This window comes from Chiloscyllium plagiosum, chromosome 9 (assembly GCF_004010195.1).
Source record: "Chiloscyllium plagiosum isolate BGI_BamShark_2017 chromosome 9, ASM401019v2, whole genome shotgun sequence".
In the NCBI taxonomy this organism is placed as follows: Eukaryota; Metazoa; Chordata; class Chondrichthyes; order Orectolobiformes; family Hemiscylliidae; genus Chiloscyllium; species Chiloscyllium plagiosum.
Genome location: NC_057718.1, coordinates 61,913,609 through 61,933,961, shown reverse-complemented (window position 1 = coordinate 61,933,961; position 20,353 = coordinate 61,913,609). Strand labels below are relative to the sequence as shown.

General features: G+C 38.8%; 1 protein-coding gene across 4 annotated transcripts in view; it reads left to right on the top strand.

The window, feature by feature from the left end:
- Positions 1–707: 707 nt before the first annotated feature.
- Positions 708–20,353, top strand: part of bcl11aa (BAF chromatin remodeling complex subunit BCL11A a) — a 285,572-nt gene continuing 265,926 nt past the window's right edge. For 2 of the 4 annotated variants that reach the window (XM_043696044.1, XM_043696043.1), the window contains exons 1-2: positions 708–1,060; positions 6,084–6,416. In XM_043696044.1, coding sequence (XP_043551979.1) covers positions 1,006–1,060; positions 6,084–6,416 — 388 coding nt within the window. In that variant the 5' untranslated portion in view covers positions 708–1,005. The remainder of the gene's footprint in view (positions 1,061–6,083; positions 6,417–20,353) is intronic. The other 2 variants (XM_043696047.1, XM_043696046.1) reach the window with 1 other exon arrangement.

Below are 20,353 nucleotides of genomic sequence, written 5' to 3'. Positions count from 1 at the left end.
CTTGTGAATTATCCACCAATGAGTAACCGAAAGCATCAAAGATGTGTCTAACAGGTAACGCCAAGGAAATAGATCGTCGAGGACACCTTTTTATTTCACAAAATAAACGTAATATAACGTTATATATATATTTTTAAGCACATACACACAGAAAGAGTCAGCAACCTTCAGGAGCAGTTGCTTTTGTGATAGAAAGTGAAAGAAGGCAGTTGACTTGATTTATGATTTTAATTTAAAATAATATACAAATGTAAATATCTACTCTCTATCCAACAGTCTGGACTCACGTGTACACCATCGAAATTTCAGTAGGCTGCAAATTCTAATACTTATTTGGCTCTTTACACCGTAAAAAATACTTCGCAAACCTCATTTATTCCCCGTACCACCACGACCACAAATAATTAACTCTATGAATAATGTCAACCTTTCGTTTTTGGACGTGGTTGACAATCATAACGGACACACACAAACAAACGTGGAGTGCATGTGCGTTGCCCTTCCTGATGTCCTGCACGACTTGTACAGAACAAATGTCAGTTCATTTGCCTGGATCTGGCCAGTAAACCCTGTGCCCATGAGTTGCAAGCAGTTTGGGCTGGCACAGAAAGAGAGAGAGAGAGAGTTGGGAGTGGTGTGTGTGTGTTGTGGGGGGGGGGGGGAAGCTGCGCCTATTGGATGGCTGGGGCTGTGAGTGAGTGTGAGTGTGTGTGTGTGAGTGAGTGAGACTCTCTGTGAGCAGTGGGGTTTGTCCAGCCCCGTGTCCCTGGGTATGTATCATTGGCTTGCTCTCTCCTCTCGCCCTGCCCAGCCACCTCCTGACGTTCAAGTTCGCGGGCACGTCACGTACGCACTTGAACTTGGTCGTTTTAAAGCCATGACGGCTATCCCACAATCCATCTCCATCCGCCATCTTTGTATTATTTCTAATTTATTTTATGTCAAGCCATTGATGAAGATATTTTCTCTGGAGTCTCCTTCTTCCCGCTCCCGATGTGACCGAGCATGTCTCGCCGCAAGCAAGGCAACCCTCAGCACTTGAGTAAACGGGAATTTTCACGTGAGTAGCTTTGGAAATTTTTTTGTGCCACTTTTTTTTTTGTAAAAAAAACACATATATTTAAAAATCCCCGGTGAAAGTGCAGGGAAGAAGCAGGAAGATCTTCCCCAGCGCCCCTTCTGCCTCTCCGGTGAGGTGCCGGCAGCAGCGGCGCTGGGACTCGAACGGTCAGCGCTTTGGCCGGACTCCTGACAGCAAGTGGCCGGACTGAGAGGGACAGAGCAGCAGCTGCTGGGATCTGAGCCTCCAAGTGTTCCGGCTTCATATTCGCCCAACTCTCTCTCTCTGTGTGTGTGTCCACCTTGCCGTTTCCCCATCGCCCCGCCGTCACCTCAGACGCACGGGGTGGTGGTGGGGGGGAATTTTAAAAAAAAGAAATCTGAATAAACTCCTCAGGAGCAGAGGGGCAACTAAACCGTGACAAGAAACTCAACAAGAGTCCAAAAAAAGTGCCGATTCCCTCCCGCCCCCTGGACACTTCATCCTCAGCCCCGGACACTCAGCGCTGGATTTGCAGCTTTGATCGTGCCGCCTCTCAAAGGGCATCAGTCCCCGAGCCCCATCTCTCTCTCTCTCCCCACCCCCTAAAATTAAACTTCTCCCCCCCCCCCCCCCCCTTCTCCTGCCCCTCTCTCTCGGAAGCCGAGAAATCGCCTCACTTTATCCTCGCTCGCAACTTTTATTCACCGCGTAACTTCTCCCGCTTTCCCTCCTCTTACAATTTTTTGGAAGATTTTCAAAAAAAAAAATCTGGAAGTAGATTGTGATTGGGAAAAATCTCGTGCTCGAATGTTTACAACAAGCGGCTCCGCGTGTGCGGAAAACTCATGGCAAAAAAAAATCCCAGCGCCGCCGCTCTCAACATTTTACAGCGTTTCGCAAGTCCTCTCTCTCAGAACTATTGAGTCTGATTAATATTGGGGGGTGGGGGGTGGGGGGGATCTCCGCTCTAAACACTGTCTGTGAGCGGGCAGGGATGGGGCACTCTCGGGTCTGGAGGAGCTGCGGGTGTCAGTCAGTCCGGGCGCGCACACGTGCAATCCGCCAGACCGGCCATAGAGTCTCGGAGCCCGGGGAGAGGGAGCCCGGGGAGGGCGGGAGTGGAGAGGGCAAGAGGGAATCCGGGGAGGGAGATCCCGGAGCGGGGGGGAGAAAGGGAGCTTGGAGCGTGCGGGGTGCTTGAGAGATCCTGGAGTCCGGTATGGTGGTGGTGGGAGGCCGGGAGTGGTGTGCTGCTGAGGAGGGTAAAGAGAGATCCCGGTGCCGGATGGAGAGATCCAGGAGCCCGGGGAAGGAGGGAGATCCAAGAGATCGGGATAGACAGAGATCCTGGAGCCTTGGTGGGAGGGGCGGGGGCAGAGAAGAGAAACAGATGGAGACAGATCCGGGAGCACAAGAGGAGAAGGGGGAGAGCGGGAGATCTACAGGGGAGCGGGCGGGAGCGATAGCCCAGGGGGAGAGAGAGCGAGCGAGCGAGCTCAGGGACGGAACTGGGGGAAAGAGTCCAGTTCCCGAGATCCTGGACCCGGGCACTGAGATCCTCGGGGGAGAGGGGGGCGGGGGAAGGGAGGGGAATCTGGATCCCGGACTGGGTATCCACACACGTTTAAAAGGAAGTTCATTGCATTTATTCCCCTCCCCCCGCCCCCCAACGTTAAGCATATTGCCCGGGGAGAGGGAGTTTTCTGCTTTGGTTTGTGTGTGAAAATGAGACTTTGTTCCTGTTGGGGGAAAGCCGCAGGTTTCTTGTCAGATTCTCCAGTGTTGCCGTCATCTCTGAAATTGCGATCGGCCACTTCATGGGGCTTCACATTGAAATCCAACAGAGCGAGCAAACTGGCGAGAAAAAAAAAATCAACCTGGCGAATAAAGTATAGTTAAAATTGTGGGAGTTTCTTTCGCGTTTTAAACCGATTTTTTTTCTTTCAATGGTTGTGGAAAATGCATTTTTTTTGCCGTAAGCCAAGCAGCGGGTGGAAAATAAGGCGATTTCACCTGTCAATAGATAGTGCGGACTTTTGGTTTTCTGAATGTATCTATTTTGCAAAGTCCCAGTTGAATCATGTAATTGTAGAGCGTTAGCTCGGTGTTTTATAGGGAAGATGTGTCAAGGTTGTTTAATGTATGCGTGAGGAGCTGAGGGGAGTGGGGTCGATGCTGCGGGCTTGTGTCGCTAGGAGGCAGAGTAGCATCAAAAAACAAGCCCAGGCTACAACCTGCACAAACTTGAACACCATTTCCCAGCGACTCCTCTCAGGTCTTCCTCCTTATCCCCCCGCCGACCAAAACAAAACTAAACGAAGATTGACCCCCGCCCCAAATATTCTCTGCTTCACTGGCCCTTTTGCCTCCGATATTCTTCCAGGTAAAAATGACTCTTTTTGATGCTAAGTTTCACCTGCACGAGGGCTCGACGCATCGAGATGCATTGCTGAAGTTTGTTGAGTTCAGGCAATATTCTAAATAAAAACAATCACTTTAAAAACAATAATATCAGCTTTCCCCTTCCCCGTAAAAAAAAGTGTATAGAAAAAGGAATTCATTTTCTTAAATCAATTCAGCTACTGATACAAAAGCAAAGTTTGTGCAATAACAGCAGCTCGTTGTTTGCTTCGACCCACGTGTCTGTGGTGATTGCATTTTTTTAATATTGGGAAATACTTTGAAATAAAACAAGCCGAAGCAATGTGGGTGAGTGGGAGCTTCGGTGATCAAGTGAATGTGTTGGTTTGTCCAAATTCACTGCTCCCGATCTCCAACACTTTCCAATATCTCACTCCGCGCTTTGTATCGTTCGTAACTTTATTGCCATTTGCTAAACTCTTCTCGAACCGACATTTCCTGATAGTTTTGCGAAGTGACAGTTGTGTGGAATTCAAATAAGGCTTCCAATAATTTGCTGCAAGCTCGTCCAAAGGTAGTTACGGCACTAGTATTCAGATAGGGAAATACGTCGCCTTTGGATAGAATTTGACAGCTGAAATTCGAGATTTTACTGTATTATCGTACACACTTTTCCTTCGCGGACTTAGAGCTGAACGGAGCCACGATAAAGCCGCTTGCCTCTAATGTATCTCTGAATTTCTCCCTCATTCCGTTTGAATAATATCGATTTCAAATAACCGAAAGCGGTTCTAAACTTTGTTATCATAAAGAATACATTTGTTCACGAGCTGAAACGGCATAGTTTCCAATTTTAGATTGTAAACAACAACAAACGATTTCTTAACCGTTTCTGAAACTTACGTTAAAGTATCAGATCGGAGTGGTACTGTACCATATCACCTCAGTAGAAGTAGCAATAAAATTACGTCTTCAAATGCTTAAAGCAGTATTCATAACTGTTGAAGCATTATACTTTGCGGCAATAAAACTGTTAATTTAGTGAAAGGATAGCCCACACATTCAATGTAATTCTTTTTTTAAATATGTCCATGTATTCTTAAAGTTCCATATGTCGCTATTTCACATTCATTACAAAAGTATATACTTAGCTAATCACTTGGATTATATGGCTTACTTTACTGTTTTGTGATTTTAAAATTAAAACATTTGCTGTATTTGAGCCTTGTTATCTGTGTGCTGCTTGGGGGTGTATCTATCTTTTTAATGTAAATTCAAATCTATAGATCATTGGAAAATACAGCAGAAGACAATGGCTAATTAGTCTTGGAATCTGAAAATACCACAAGTTTTAAAAAGAAAATAAACTAGTCCCCTTTTACTCACCTTTCTCACATGTCCCTTTATTCACTACATTTAAAAATTAAGTTGCCAAGATCATTCAATCACAGCTACATCTAAACCTTTTTTAAACGTGCCAGTGAAAATCCATTCAGTTGTCTGAATTCTCTAAGTATGTTCCATTGCAAGCAAATGTAAATTTACACATTTTCCTTGATAATATTTTGATGGCATGTACTTAATGTCTTAAATTGTAAAGTTTGTGTCTGAATAATTTGTAACCCTTTTTAGTTTTCCTTTGAATAGTGGATTACTGTGTCAAAATTGTTTGCCAAGTGTAAGAGGATTGGTTTGGGGGGGGAAATGGGGGGAATCTTTGTTGTATTCACACGTGGTCTAATTAGCAATCATGAAAGGGATACCGTAAGGTGGTTAGCATTCTCGATACAAGGAACAAATTTGACTGAAACTGATCGAAATTTCAGTAACTGAAATAGAAAACTTTGATAGCCTGTTATTGTTGAATTAAAATCTATTTATCAGTCTCTGTTATTTCAGGTAATTAAAAGTTATTTGTTTGCTTTCTGTGGTAAAGGTTATGTATGGTGTAAAGGCATGGCAGCTTTTCCAATCATATTAATGTTTATGGCAAAATATTAATGAATTAATACTTTTTTTGTTCAGTCCAGTTTAATGCAGATAAAATAGGTATTTGGGTACTCAACAAGAGCATTTAACAAAAGCAGCGAGAAATGCAATAGCTTCCATCACAAAGCCCTTCCTTGATGTGTAAGGCAATGGAATGTAAAGCCGCCAGCTGTTTGGAACTAAAACTGAAAATAATCAAGCCAGTTTGTCAGTGCCAAACAAACCCCATTATTTCGACAACATTTTAAGAAAAACATCAAAAATAATTGAGGGGGAGAAAAAAGGCTGAATACTGTCCTTGCTGTAATTCCACTGCACTTTACATTTCCCAAAGCAATCAGGTCATTGATAAGGGAGTGTGGTGCAACATTTATTTGGCCTTCTAGGAACACATTCATTTTCACCCCGTTGGTTTTCTCTTCGCGAGTAAATAGCATGAATTTTAAATCAAATAACGCTGTTCTTAAAACTGTGCTTTTGCACATTAATTGCTATGCCTTGATAAATTTCTTTGAAGATCTGTACGGGTCAATGGGTGAATACAGACCCTTCCATAAACACAACTTCTCAGCTCTGTTAGTGCTTCAGGTCTATGGGGAAAGTTGGGAAAAGAAAGGTTGAAGATATTTGATGAGTAGAATCACCTGATGTATGTTTTCTTTTGCCTGTTTTTTGTGTTTCTCTGCTGTAGCTGATTCCCTGGAAGCCATCCTCACAGATGAAGAAGAGGAGCATGGCACCTTGGGAGCTCCTGAGGGTGACCACGATCTCCTTACCTGCGGCCAGTGTCAGATGAATTTCCCACTGGGGGACATTCTAATCTTTATTGAGCACAAAAGGAAGCAATGCAATGGCGGCCTCTGCTTGGACAAAGCTATGGATAAGCCACCGTCACCTTCTCCCAGTGAGCTGAAAAAGGCATCCACACCTGTCGAAGTTGGCATACAAGTCACACCAGATGACGATGATTGCCTATCTACATCTTCCAAAGGAATTTGCCCTAAACAGGAAAGCACAGCAGCAGGTAAAGGAACACAAACCAAATATCAAAATAAAATATTCACCTTTATACAAACAGAAATAAGAAGAGGAAAAAAGAACAAGGCTTGTTGTATCTTTTTTTCTCTTCCATGTTTTTGCTTTAATCAGAGTGCTGCTGCTATTCCAGAGTCTCTATCAGCTGTCAGAGTTTACACTGTAATTAAACACAGCCCCATGGCAAAGTGACATGAGTGACCTTGACTTTAAGTTGCCATTTATACTAGCCAGGCCAGAGTTAAGAGGGCAGTTGCTGAAGCGCACAGACATGCTTATTCGAAAGTTTAAGGGCATGTTGGAAATTTCAAAGGTTGGTTTGACAGGAAAGGCCACTCGATGCACAGAGTCTCCTCAGTGGAATGATAAATGCCTCTCGTATTCTCTCTGTTTTGTGATGTGGCTCTGACAGATGTATCTTGATTTTTTTCTTTCCAGATTGGTTCCCTTGCTACATTTCACCCTCTTGGACTATTGCTTGAGGTTTCTCTCTGTGTGTTTTTGTCACTGCATGACTGTCACCCTTCTATTCCTCCTTTTCTTTTTTATTTGTGTCTGTAATACTGTTTTTGCATCTCTCTCTCTCCTCCCCTTCTCCATCTTTCTTGCTCATTCTCCTGATGTCAAATTCCAAACTTTATTTGAGTCATTAAAGATTTTTGTTTCTTTTGTGTGATAAAATTTTGTTTCCATTAATTTTGCTTAGCTCCTTTTATGATAGAATATCGGTGGCAAAAATGCCAGTGAGGAGAATAAAACTTTTTTGTTTGTTAGTTTGTACAGAGTACATATGTTGATAATTTAGTTATAATGCTCAATTCCCTGAATTCTGCTTTGTGATGGGATTGAAAATAAAAAAAAAAGAACTATTCCATTCTTTCAATGAAATTATTTTATTTTATTATCAATTTATACAAAATGTGCATCTTGATTTCTTGGAAAACTCCTGGCTTTTAAAAAACATAAGTCTGTATGCACATTAGTTTCTTGGTTAACTAAGCTGCATACAGCCCAGTTTTGTTATGATAGTTTAAATGGCTTATCAAAGATTCAATATTATCAAATAAAGTTTCAAGATAAAATTTCGGATATTTAGTTAATTACATGCAATTATGCAAGAAGATATGGTTCATATACCTAAATGAGGAAAATGTTATATTTAGATTGAAAAAAATTATTCATATTTTCACTTCTTTCAATTGACATTTTTCTTTAATTGTTTAGATAAGTTATGTTTCTACCTTTTTACCATGAAGGTTTAGTGGGTTGCATTATCATTCCAATAAACGCGAAGCTGCTGTAACACTGAGAAGCAGCTTAGGAGATCCATTTAGGGGACAAATAACACAGTGACCATTTATGTGTTGTCTAAGACATGAAGGAAAATGAATATATATAAAAGGCATGATTAATGAATCGGGAGCCTGGCGGAAGGAGCTTCTAGCCTTTAGAGACTAAAAAAGCCACGTTAAATCGCCAAATATGGAATATTGCTTGAGTGATGCAACCTCCTATTTACATATCGAGGAGAGTGGCTCAAAAGACGTACTACACAACCACCCTAAAACAAATGTGATTTAGATTGCTTAGCATGGACTCCGAAAGTCTGGAGGGTGCATAGTAGATTTAAATGTACTGAACAGGCACAGATGTGCTCGTACAACAGGCATTCAAACTTAGTAGTGGGGTGTTTTGATACACATAAGATACTTTATCTGTATGAAAAGCAGAAGACAAACAGTGTTACCCTGAGATATGCATTTTCAGGAGTTAAATGGTGGGAGATTTTCATTCAATTGGTATAAATCATTTATGTTCTCAATGTAAATACTAGAAAATTCCATTTAAAAAATGTGCCCTTTTAATAAGCTATATTTAAAAATGTGACAATCTGTTAACATGTATATGCTAGAGTTTCTTTTCCTGATATTCCTTCAGCTACGTTTATTGAAAAGTCCAAATTGTTTCTCTTGATTAATTTATAATAATTTCAAAACCCATACTCACAAGGTTTTCATTTGCAAAATGTAGAAAGATTGTTAGGATTCTGGCCTAGATGTCAGTGTCAAGTTTGTCCTGTTGTGAAATTGTAAAGAAAGGTGTACATCGCAGTACAAACATGAGCTTTTCATGACTTTAAACAGATTGACCATTACACATTTTATTTACTGCCCATTTTGATAGTGTTGTGCTTTTAAATGTGTACACATCAATATTCTGCAATGACATAACAAATAAACATTGTGCTTCTTTTATTGAACTTACTTAACGATAGATTGTGGTTTACTTTGATAAATCAAGTTAGATGAGAGTTCTAGTGTATTTTCAGCTTTCTAAATATTAGAAGTAATCTGATTTTCTAATGTGGTACATTGTTTGTTAACCAGGGTAATCAGCCTCTGTTTTAGAATACCATCCTAGCCAGGGGCGTACGCACTCCATTCCTTTGTTGTAATTAGCTAAATGATGCAATATAAAAATATGTCAATTTATTTTATGTATTATTCAGTTTTAAAAAGTTGTCAAAATTGCATTATGTAGCAGAGAATGATTTACATTCTGAATTTTTGAATTCCAACTGGCAGGGCTTTGTGAAATAAAGGCATTTAGTGCCTAGTCGGCCATTTCCTGGCACCACGCCATCTCCTTCCCAAAAGCTCAAAGCACTGGGCATCTTAAGTATTCTGCTTTATGCTCTTTATTGGTTTCATATTGAACACTGGTTCAGCAGTGCTGACCAGGCCCAATGGCTTCCTTTCATTTTATCATTTTTTTTTCTCCTGTTATTGATTTGGCACTAGTGTTTTGACATGTTTCTTATTCAGTGTCTCAGAGACACCTTGGCACTGGAAAGAGCAAGGTGCAGGGTGGATGAGGTCAACCCAGATCCCAGCAGGGTTTTAGTGTTCTTCATTTGCCTTTACAATCAGAGCTCAATTATCAAGCATGAGTGTGGCCCTCAGGTGTGAGCTCAGATGGGATCATGTAAATGTCCTGTGAGATGTGATGCTGTAATATTAATGTTATTCATGAGTGCACTGTAATATTGTTCTGTGCTGGAACTGGCAGCTCCGTGTACGGTATCTTTTGGGAAATGGGCACAGCCCTCTTTTTTTTTCAAAAAAAAAAGGAAAAAAGAATTCTTCTGAAATGTTTCATAATCACATGATGAATATTGACTAACAGTAAATAAAATATCATTTTTAGCATATTGCCAATTTTTGTCCTTCCAAATTGCAAGTTGGTAGCAGTGTTAATCATGCTGTCCATGTGTGTTTGAGCAGTAAGATCTTTTTCGGCAGAAGATACCTGAATTGAAAGTACATTTGAAAATAATCATTCTGATCATTATTCTATATATCTTGTATATATATTTTCTTAAGCTAAGCAACTGTCATGTGTATTGGCTGGAAAACATGATGCCAATTAGCTGGGGCTCATTCAGCGTGACGTTAACACATTCTGTAAGACTCTTAACGCACATTTAACTGGGAAGTTGTGCCATTTTTATGACAGTTTAATGTAGTATCCAAATAAGTCGATGAATCGTTTCAATAATGAGGAGAATATTATTTGATCATCCAAGTAAACAGCTCCTGCAGGCTTACTCTGTATGTGGAGGAGGGGAGACAATACAAGAGAAGCTGATTTTCTCATTCCGTATTATAAAACAGCTCTCAAAATTACTTAAATCCTGATGCTAAATGCTAATTGAAATAGCTGATTCTTTTTGTGTATATTTGATCATTATGTGGTCCAGCATGGAAAGCCATAATTATTGGGTAACCTGAGAACTTAATTGTTTAGAATTAGCAGTGGGAAAGATAAAGAAATCAACTCTCTTCAATGAAAGGTTAATCTATGAGAAGGTCTTATCCTTATGAAATTGCCTTGTTTTTACTATTAACGTATAAGAGTGGTAGATAGTTTGGAACAATGCATGCTCACAAATGTCTTGTTGTCGTAACTCCTTGGTTTTGTTTTGAAATGCTCAAAAACGATTGCTGTTATTTTGCCAGAGTAGTGATTGTCATTCCCTTCTCATTTCCATAGCCCCTGTGTTTATGGGTGTGGTGATTGTGGAGTTCCAACATGGATTCCTTGTGGGAGAAAAAAGCACCAGTGGGCAACACAGTCATCGGGTGTAGATATTTGTATGTTCACAAATTACGTGTTGAACAATTGTGAAAAGTTTGCAGTTTTATTTCCTTTGAAATTGTAGTACCTCTTCACCTTATTGCATGCCTCCTCTTTAGCGCAGCATGTGATCTTTCTTACTATTCTTAGAAAATTAAGGGATGTGTATTGAGAAGTGCCAGACACTGAAGTGTGAGGTGAAGATGGACATCATGCTTTGCACACCTAATGCAAATGGAAATTTAGAATAATGTATTTGTGATTCATTCATTTTGTTGGAGAGCTACTGTGATCTAATGCCCAATGGTTGGAGTCTGATTGTTCTCCTATCTGTACTGCAATCTTATGTGGTTGTTACTGCAGCTTTCCAATAAGCTAATTGCCACACATACTGTATGTGTCGGACTCATTGTAGACATTTTGTCAGGATTCTGAATGAAAGTTAGAATCTGTGGAAGTCAGTGTAATTGTTTTTTTTATTGTTCCTGTGCTTTGGTTTGATGATCCTTGTTTGCAGAAAGCTCAGACTACCAGTCCTAATATTTTTACATGAAAAAAACTAAAAGAAATGGCTTAGAATAACCTGTGCTTTCTGGATGAATCTTGCTGATAATTTAGCAAAGCTCATTTGAATTTTAAGCACTTCTTTAATCTTCAAAGGCTAAATTGCTTTATGAATATGCATGGTGTGGGCAGACTTTAGTTCATTACCTAGTTGTAAATTCTAATGACCATTAGGTCCTCGCTGTAATTGCCAATTGTTTTGCATTTTTGATTGGCCTATTAACATGTGCATTCGGCACGCATCAGGCTAGCTTGTCAGGATGCTGCAGAAAAAAAGGTGAAAATTGTTTGTATCGCCAAGATTTGACTATTTAGAAAAATTGATGATGTACTATAGCAGTGCTGTTTTTTTCCCTCTTTCCTTAAGATTGAAAGTTCACCAAGAGATTCGACATATTTAATTTACATGATGACTTTGCACTCCTTTATTAATGTAATTTGCATATGAAGCTGTTGTTAATCACTTTTGATCATGTTTTCTGCATTAGCACAAAAGCTGCCTCTGTGGCTCTTTTCCCAAAGATGCTGTAGTCAAAAAGCTGCAAGCCGCCCGCTTTCTTCCACTTCAGCTATACTGAAAGCACGCTTCAAAGTTGTTAATATTCAGTGGAGAAACAGTATCCAGAACACAAATAAATTATTAAGTGCATGAACTTTTTAGACAGTAAGATGAACTGATGGAGTCCATCTGTGAGTTCCAGGTTTTTTTTCCTGTGTGTGCAGCCCTATCTGACTTCATAGCCTATGGTCCCAATCCAAGTGCATGCATAATTGATTCCAAACGTGCTATCATTTTCTTGATGTAATTGCTTTAGTAAGATATGATGAAATATATTAGATGATTTACATTTTTCTTTTTTTTAACAAAAAGAATGAAAACTGGAGGGGACATGTGGATGATATGAAAGGTCCAGTGATGTTAAAATATTAACATGGTGCTCCATGTCATATTACTTGTTCCACCTTTGTGTGTCTGCAAAGCAAATAGAATAGTGTGGCTTTGACATTTTTCCCTCTTTGTGCTTCAAAATAGTTAAAATGCCACAAAATTAAATTCCATCATTCTTACAACTTGAAGAAAATGCAATTTGAAGGGAGGAAAATCACAAGCTCCCCATCCCCTCACTGATCACGAATAATGTAGTGACATGTTTTAATGTGTAGGAGATTCATATATAATTGTTTAAGCTATTGAATATTGCTGCACTGCATAGCAGTAAAAAAGGAGCTAAGTGTATCATATTGCCTGAGTTTGTTGGAGACAATCCAGCTCTGAAAAGTTGTAAGATTTCATCAAATGTAGTTCAAAAAAATAATCTTTTGGTGTTGTTCTATTACTGCAGTTTGAGATTTAAAGAATGCTATGTTTATAAATAAGCTTTGCATCAAAGGAGGTAAAGGAGCTGTAGTTAAGGAACTGTAGGTTCTGTAAAGGATAATGTAGTTCTGTACTAAGGATTTCGGATGTCAAAAGGCTTCATTCCAAATAGTGGAAATTCTGTTCAAATTAATACCAGTGTCAAATCTGTGGCTCTTGTCTGGATTGAACAGTAATTGTTCAGAGTGCAAGCATTGAAAATAACTTCTTTCTGACCAGCTTCCCGTGCAGTATAATGTATTAATTTGGAAATACTGTCTCTTGTCAGAATTGGTTATCTGCTTTTGTTAAATCTAATATATTGTTCTGGTTGTTATTAAACTGTTTTTAATTGTTATTTCTACTCTTGTGGTTGCTATTTCTTATTTTAAGGGAAACTGGCTTGTGCTGAGTAAACTGAGTGTTGTTCATTCCTGTGTATTGCTGAAATGTGACTTCTCTTACAAGAAATTTGGACTGAATAAAATCCAGCAAATGAACTTGTATGTTTATAAACAATATAGTAGTTGTGAGTTGCATGGCTACTCCTTAAGGATTGGATTTGATATCTGCTGGTTAATTTTTAGTCTTGATGAGTCCACTTTACATGCTGGTAGTACAAACAGCATAAGGCTGGGAGAGTCGATGGGTGTCGCTGCTCAAGGACTGCTTGTATAACGACATCGGTTTGAATCGGTCTTTAATAAATCAGCTTATTGACAGCTTGAGTCCGACCTGTTCGGCTATATGCTCCCTATGGTAATTTCCCTAGTTCAGATCAATATGAATTGGTTTCCCTGTGCAGACGTGAATGGATTCAGCTCACTGCATGAGCTGTTAATGAACCAATCTGTGCACATGAGCACAGAATATGGTTTATCTAAAATAACCACCCCAGAGTAGATTTATTAAAGATCAATCTGAACCTGATGCGGTCCTAAACGTGCACAGATACAAGTGATCAAGAGGAGAATGAAGTAGTTTAAAGTCTCTAATGTAGACAGAGACAAGCAGAATTAGGGGCGTGTGATACTAGAAAAGGAGTGAAGGGTTTTAAGAACACAGAAGAGATAGAATGCCAAAAGTTTAGTCTGGCAAGGTAAGCATCAGTAGGTGAAATGCTTTCCAAACTTGCGCTGTTTTTCATAAATTAAAACAAGAAGTAAGTGAGCTCATCCTAAATTCAACAATTAGATTTTCCTCTATTATGTTCTTCTCCGGATCGCTAGTAGCAGCTTTCCAAATTTGTTACATACAATTTACTTTTCTTCATTAGCGATGGGCTTTTATTTTACATTTCAAAGAAGGAAAGAGGAACTGTTCAATTTCTTTTCATTTAATATAGCTTTGTGTTTTTCCTCCTCCAGCTTTTTATTAAACCTAACTTGGCCGGGAGGGGCTTATGCAGAGCGGTCAAGCACATCTGCTCGTCTGAAGACAGTAAAGAAAAGGGGTTAGCAGCACAGGGGCAGCAGCACAAAGGGAAATTGTACATTTGAACCATTAGTCTCTTTAGCCTTGGTGCAGCCAGACTGGTTTAGCAGACAGAATGATAGATTGCTTTGTCATAGGTCCCAGGGTGTGCCCTGAACTTGAAGCACTTTGTTTATCCCGAATAGAAAGGGAAAGGCAGACATAATCTATGTCTAGCTTTTAGGAGCTGAGAGGTAGAAGAGTATAGTAGACTGGCAGGGTGGGTGTGGGAGGTAGAGGTAGGGGGATGGGGTAGGAGAGTGGAGAGGAATGGGGTGGGTGAGGGGGAGCTGTTGATGGCTGTCCATTAACAGATGAACTTGGCTTAGATCCAGACTTTTGATGCAAGTGTCATACTCTGAACAGTTTTTTTTCTTTACCTGCTGACAGTACATTAATGCTTCTGGGTCATTTGGCTGAGGGGGGAGCGAAAAACGACACAGCTCAATTTTTATCTTAGAACCAGTTGAGACTGGTCTGCCTGGCCTTGCGGGCGGGCGTGCTCTTATCGCCTTTCCTGGCTTACATTGTAAAAACTTGTGATAATGCCAGTAACCCGAGGGCTCTGAATGGGGGTAGGAGAAGGGTGGGGGTGGGTGGAATGAGAGAGAGAGAGAGAGAGAGAGAGAGAAAGGTTTGGTATTTGTGGAAGTAAATTAAATTGAGAGTCTTTGCAAATGGGTGAGGTTGAACTTGCCTCTATAGAAATCATCTACAAACCTAAACCACGCGTATAGAAACACAATGTGATAGCAAAGGGAGAGGGGTTACTAGGACAAAACAATGCTTTGTAAATGTGGACACAAGACTGAAAGGAATGGGGTGAAAAAATAACTTAAAGCAGCCAGCACTGACGTCTAGAGCACAGTTTCATGAGCAGGATATGGATCTGCTGATAAGGTGTTAGCACTGCTGCACTGTTCCTTAAATCCCAAGGAAATAATGCACAGAAAATCAATGGCCATGACTAGTGATAATTTACAGTACTTTGAGTGCTAACTACTCTGGTACTCGATGGTGAGCTCCCAGCACAAAGAGCTTCAGCATTTTATTTCTGTCACTATGCATCATGCCTGCTGTAGGTCATCCCTTAAAAAAAAAACTCTCAAAATCTTAACACTGTTCTTCTATAATTTATGAGTACCTTCAGACATTGAGGGTTTTTATTGCAGTTTACTTTTGGTGTGTAGGTGGGAGCCACACTTCCATGATATCAATCCTTGCTTCATGGAAATTTTGTTTTTGGTTTTATACATTTGAGTTCTCTGATCAACCCTAACATGCTGCTAAGAATTGAAGGAAATGCCTCAGGTTCACAACCAAAAATCTAATCAATACACCAACATGCAACTGACAGTTCTTCTGAAGCTGTGGTTTTAAAATATTTATACTAAAGACCGCTTCTTTCTTTTGCCCCAAAAACCATGATGCAGTATTCCACATGATCGATGTCATCATTATTGAGCCACAGCTTTTGCGATGTGGATAATTCTGTATTTCTGAATTGATCTTGGGGTTTATTTATACCTATTACTCACTTGTTACTTTCCTTTAAAGAAAGCATTTGAATTAGTATTAGGCTTCTTTTACGAATAATACTTTATAATATCATTTGAGAGTGGTTAGTAGTGTCGAGGGTATACTGCCTCACATGGACAGCATGTACTCCCATTTATAACCCTTAATTTAAACTATTCACATTGATTCTCCCAAAAATAATAAACGAATTTGTCTTGGATCAGTGTTTAATGGGAGGTAGGAACTGGTTTCTGCTGTCTTATTGGTTTTTAATTTAAAAACCAGTTTTAAAAATCATTGGTGTAACTCATCATAAGGACGTGGCCCATTGTTGGAATACCTCAGATGTTGTTTGTAGTGAGGCTATATTTGTTCTGGAGTTGAATCTCCTGTCAGAAACTCTAAGTATAACCATATCTCAAATTTTCAGTGGCATCAAGATGAACAAGACTGATCAAAAGTCTCACTTCAGGAGATTGTTCAGGTGGATATGGAGAGCTGCAATAAAGTAACATTTTAGCCTTGCCACTAACTCTTCTCTCCCCTGCTAATTGAAAGAAGGAACTCACTGGAAATGTTTGTGTCTACACCTTTAATTTTTTTTGTGACGCAACTGCAATGAAACATTACAAAATGTTTCATTGAGTGATGACACAAAGCTTATATTGAAAACAATAAAGCAGTGGACAAAATTCAGACTTGCATTATCTCAAATGACCACACATGATGTTCAGATCTTGAATTGTGAGCATCTGCTTGTGATTGACCCTTTAGGGTTTTTAAGTAAAGATGGATTTTTGATGTTATGTTCAATTAAACTTTCCCCTTAAAATGAAATGCATTTGTTTCTGGGGAGAAAAAAAAATCTGCCAAATGGTGAGTTTAAAGAAAAACTTTACAAGATATCAAAGTACTTAACTTTTTTTGCTCTTTGTTGGGGGGGAAAAGAAGGAAAGCTAACTTGATGCCTCACTGCTCAAACTTTAAACTGAAGGTTTTGCTGCTATTTAAAGGGCTCCTGTATTTCCAACTTGCCACTGTCATTTTGTGTTCTATTTCCAGATGACAGAAGATGTCAGCTTTTTTTTAAACATCTTCAAGGCGGTATGAATGCATGCATACTAGATTTTAAGTCAGACTGGCACAGTTTTGTAATACACGGCCTGGGGCCCAATTGAGGATATACCTATCTTTGATTTGTAGGCGTTAAGTAATTTTAAAAACGTAAATGTATTTATGTAGTTTTGTTTCTTTTGAGAAGTTTGGACATACATTACTATTGAGTGTGAAGGGAATTTGCAGGTCCCCAAATAGCCTTTGGAGGTTGAAATGTGATCACCAATAAAATTCCTCAATCCTTTCTTAAACCCAGCTAGGAATGCATAGCTAAAAATTCCTTAATCCAAGAGAGAAACTTTTCACAAGATTAAATTGTTCATTTATTTTTTAAAAGATCAATTTGAAATTTAAGTGCATTAAGTCATGGGTAGTTGTTGAAGAGGCTAAGTGCAGGCATAAAATTTGTTTACTGTGGCTTGGAAAACACGTGCAGTCAAATCTTATTCTGCCTAGCAGCTTATTTGCTGAACAATCAATGCTATCACATCAGAAACAGACATAATGGTGGCGCTATAGTGATGTTAATATTACAAATTACATTATTTAAATGTTTTCTTGATCATCAAAATTCTTCTGTCAATTTATAATTGGTGCTGGGTTGTCTTTTACACCTATGTAGAAACCTGTACATTTTTATACTCCAGTGATCTTAATTGCTGTAACTGCGCTCACTGAGCTATTTATTTGCTCATTAATGTCCCTTGCATTGTGAAAATATTAGAATGATTGCTAACAACTTTACAGAAAATCCTAGTTGAAAAAGATGAACTCCTTATTTCCAACCAAGAAAAAAACGACTTTGATGTGAAGAGCACCTGGACAGCACTCATGAGCTTTCATTAAATTGCCGCCCATGCTGCAGGCTTTATGTTAGCTTGGTTTCTATTTCACAGTAAACAGGCACATTCCTCCAGTGCAGCCAGTCTGAAAAGCTTTCAACTAAAAACAACACACCTATAGGGTCTGAAAGCACTGAATGAAATTATTTGAAGCAAAGCATGCTGTCTTTTGAAATACATTATAAAGATTTCAAAATGTTTCAGGTGTTTTATTGTTAATGTACAGTAGGATGCTTCCACTAGTCCAGCCATAGCTCTCTAATGGGGTCACTGATGTCAGAAAGTGATGTATGGATTATGTTTACTATGGCATATTTTGTTTGCAACTGGACAGTGTGATTCGTGGTGATGATAAATGAAGGTGGCCTCCTGATCCATAGTAGTTTCTGTGGCTGCCAATCTCTAAACTAGTAAAACTCATTAAAAGCCAGGGAGGATGTTTAAGTCTATATTACTTGCTTAGAATTGTGGAACTCCTATCATGAATACTGAAGAACCTACTGATATGAGACAGAGTGGAGGGTAATTAATGCATCTCTGACCACCAAGCTTGGTGGCAATTCAAAATTAAATTCAAGAGCTTTGGTGAAGCCTAAATAATATACAGTTTCACCTGAAAGTATAGAGTGTATGTCCTGAATCCTATTGACCGCCTAAAAGAGAGTTGAGGAACCCCAAGCCGAAATTGTTGCCTCCACTTCATCTATCAACACTTGCTAAAACCACCATCACAAATCTTTAACAATTATAGCATTTCATTAATACATTTAAGTTAAAAAGACAAAATTGCCCTGGACTTCCAAACAATATGTTTTACTAAGTTCTAGACTTCTATCTCTAACTGAATCTACCGAAACCAATGGTACTTGGATATCTTCAGTTCTCCTATCAGCTTTGGTACTGACTCTATCTTCAATATCAATGTTTGAATCAAAACATTGCTGGTGCTGTTTCTTAGCCATTCTGTCTGTCTAGCCTCCTTGGTGGAGAGCCAGAGTTCACACAAGCACCCCTGACAGTCCCACTATTATTTAAATGGCTGTCACTGCATGAGTTATGCTGATGGTGCAGAGTTCATTCATGCTTTAGATGTCTAGATGGTTTGGGAACAAGAAAGAGAAAGGTTTACAGTTTACTGAACAGAATTAAATATAGGCTTGTTAGAATTTTCAAAGTCGAAAATGGCATGGAACCGGCAAAGAAAGGAGTGGGAATAAGGGATTAGAACATGGCAAACTCTGAGGATGACATTGCAATTGGCAAAAATTGAGGCCATTTTTTAAAAAAAGAAACTCAAATTACCTACACATCATGATGTACAAAATAAATATGGGTTGGGGAAGGTGGTGGGAGATCTTTCATCATAGAAGTTAAATCTTTGCTCTCCCAGACTCTGTGATCTGAGATTGGACATGAAGAGCATGACATTTTACTTCACTGTTTTCTGATTTATGCTTCTGAGTTATTTTTAATTCTCATCTTGATTCTTGTGTATTGTCCCTGACAATCACTAGTCTGTCAGGTTCCACTGCATCATGTTTACGTACTTTTTACAGAAAGCCAGCTGTGGAGAGAGTAACCCACCTCAAGATTGACCCATTGTTGCTCTCTGAACTACTCAGTAGGAATACAGCATGAACAAGTTTTACTGATTTATTTATTCTTTCTTCAGTTCCCTCTCTGCACAACTAACATTGTATCGTTGCTTTCTTAGCAGACCCTAAAGTTTAAAATGTGTGTTGCCTTAAGTACTTTGAGACATTTGATTGTTTAGATAGTTGACTAGCATCAATTTTTATAAACTCGGGAGGAACATTCTCATTTGAATCTAATGGAATTTGTTGCTTTTGGAGACATAACCGTTATATTTTAATTCCCAGTTCTTTAGAGAATTTGTGTTTTTATTTTTGAATAAGTGGAAATTCTTTCTTCTGGGTTGTGAATTATTGTTTTGGGTAGCTGACTTTCCAGCAAAATAAAGTCAAATGAGCTAATTTTTAAAGTTCAGAGTTATAATTCTTAAAACACAATTTCATACACTCTTAAGTGCTACCATTTATAATCAACATTCTGTGCACCAATTCTGCATGATCAATATGCTTTATTGTGATGGACACTTTACTGATTAAAAGAATGCTGGTCTCTCTATGCCCTTTGGTGTTTATTTACTCTAGTAAAGAACCACACCTGGCAAGATTTTACATTAAAATATTTCATGTAGAATTTTGTCCATCATGTTTAGGTGGTCCTAACTATGTTTTGGATATCAGAAATGCTTAATCAAAGTTCTAAGTTAATTGGCTTATATTTTGCATTCATAAATGAGCATAAACTATTATGAAAGAGGAAAGGAACATAAAAACTGAAATGCAGAGAAACCGGGCTGACTCATTATCAATAAAGGAAACTGTCTGTAAATGTAAGAACGATTCAAAATCAGTCAAATAGTTTTTTACTACCATCTTTGCATACATCCATGATTGAGAAAACATTCTTAAAAATAAATTCCCAGCACAGCAAAATTAATTTTAATAATTATACATTTCATGAGCATATCTTTAAACTTATACAAATATCAAGGCAACAATTGTATGTCTTCATACACTTTCATGTTTGGAATCTTTTTTGCAGCTCAAAATGGAATTTTATATTTGTGGTCATATGCCTGTTACAAACCTTTGCCCTAAGATTTTTAGCCCACTGATTTGTTCTTTGATGTTATTTATGGTATAAGTGCTGTCATCTGTCTGCATAAATATAATTGCTTTGTATTTTTACTGTGGGGCCATTTTTATTATATTTTGAAACAGCATTTTGCAGTATTTTAATTGTTTTCCATTTTGTACACTGCATCTATTCATGATCTTTGCTTTCATGTACTGTATAGCTGTTAACTGCATGATTATGCAAGGGTGAATA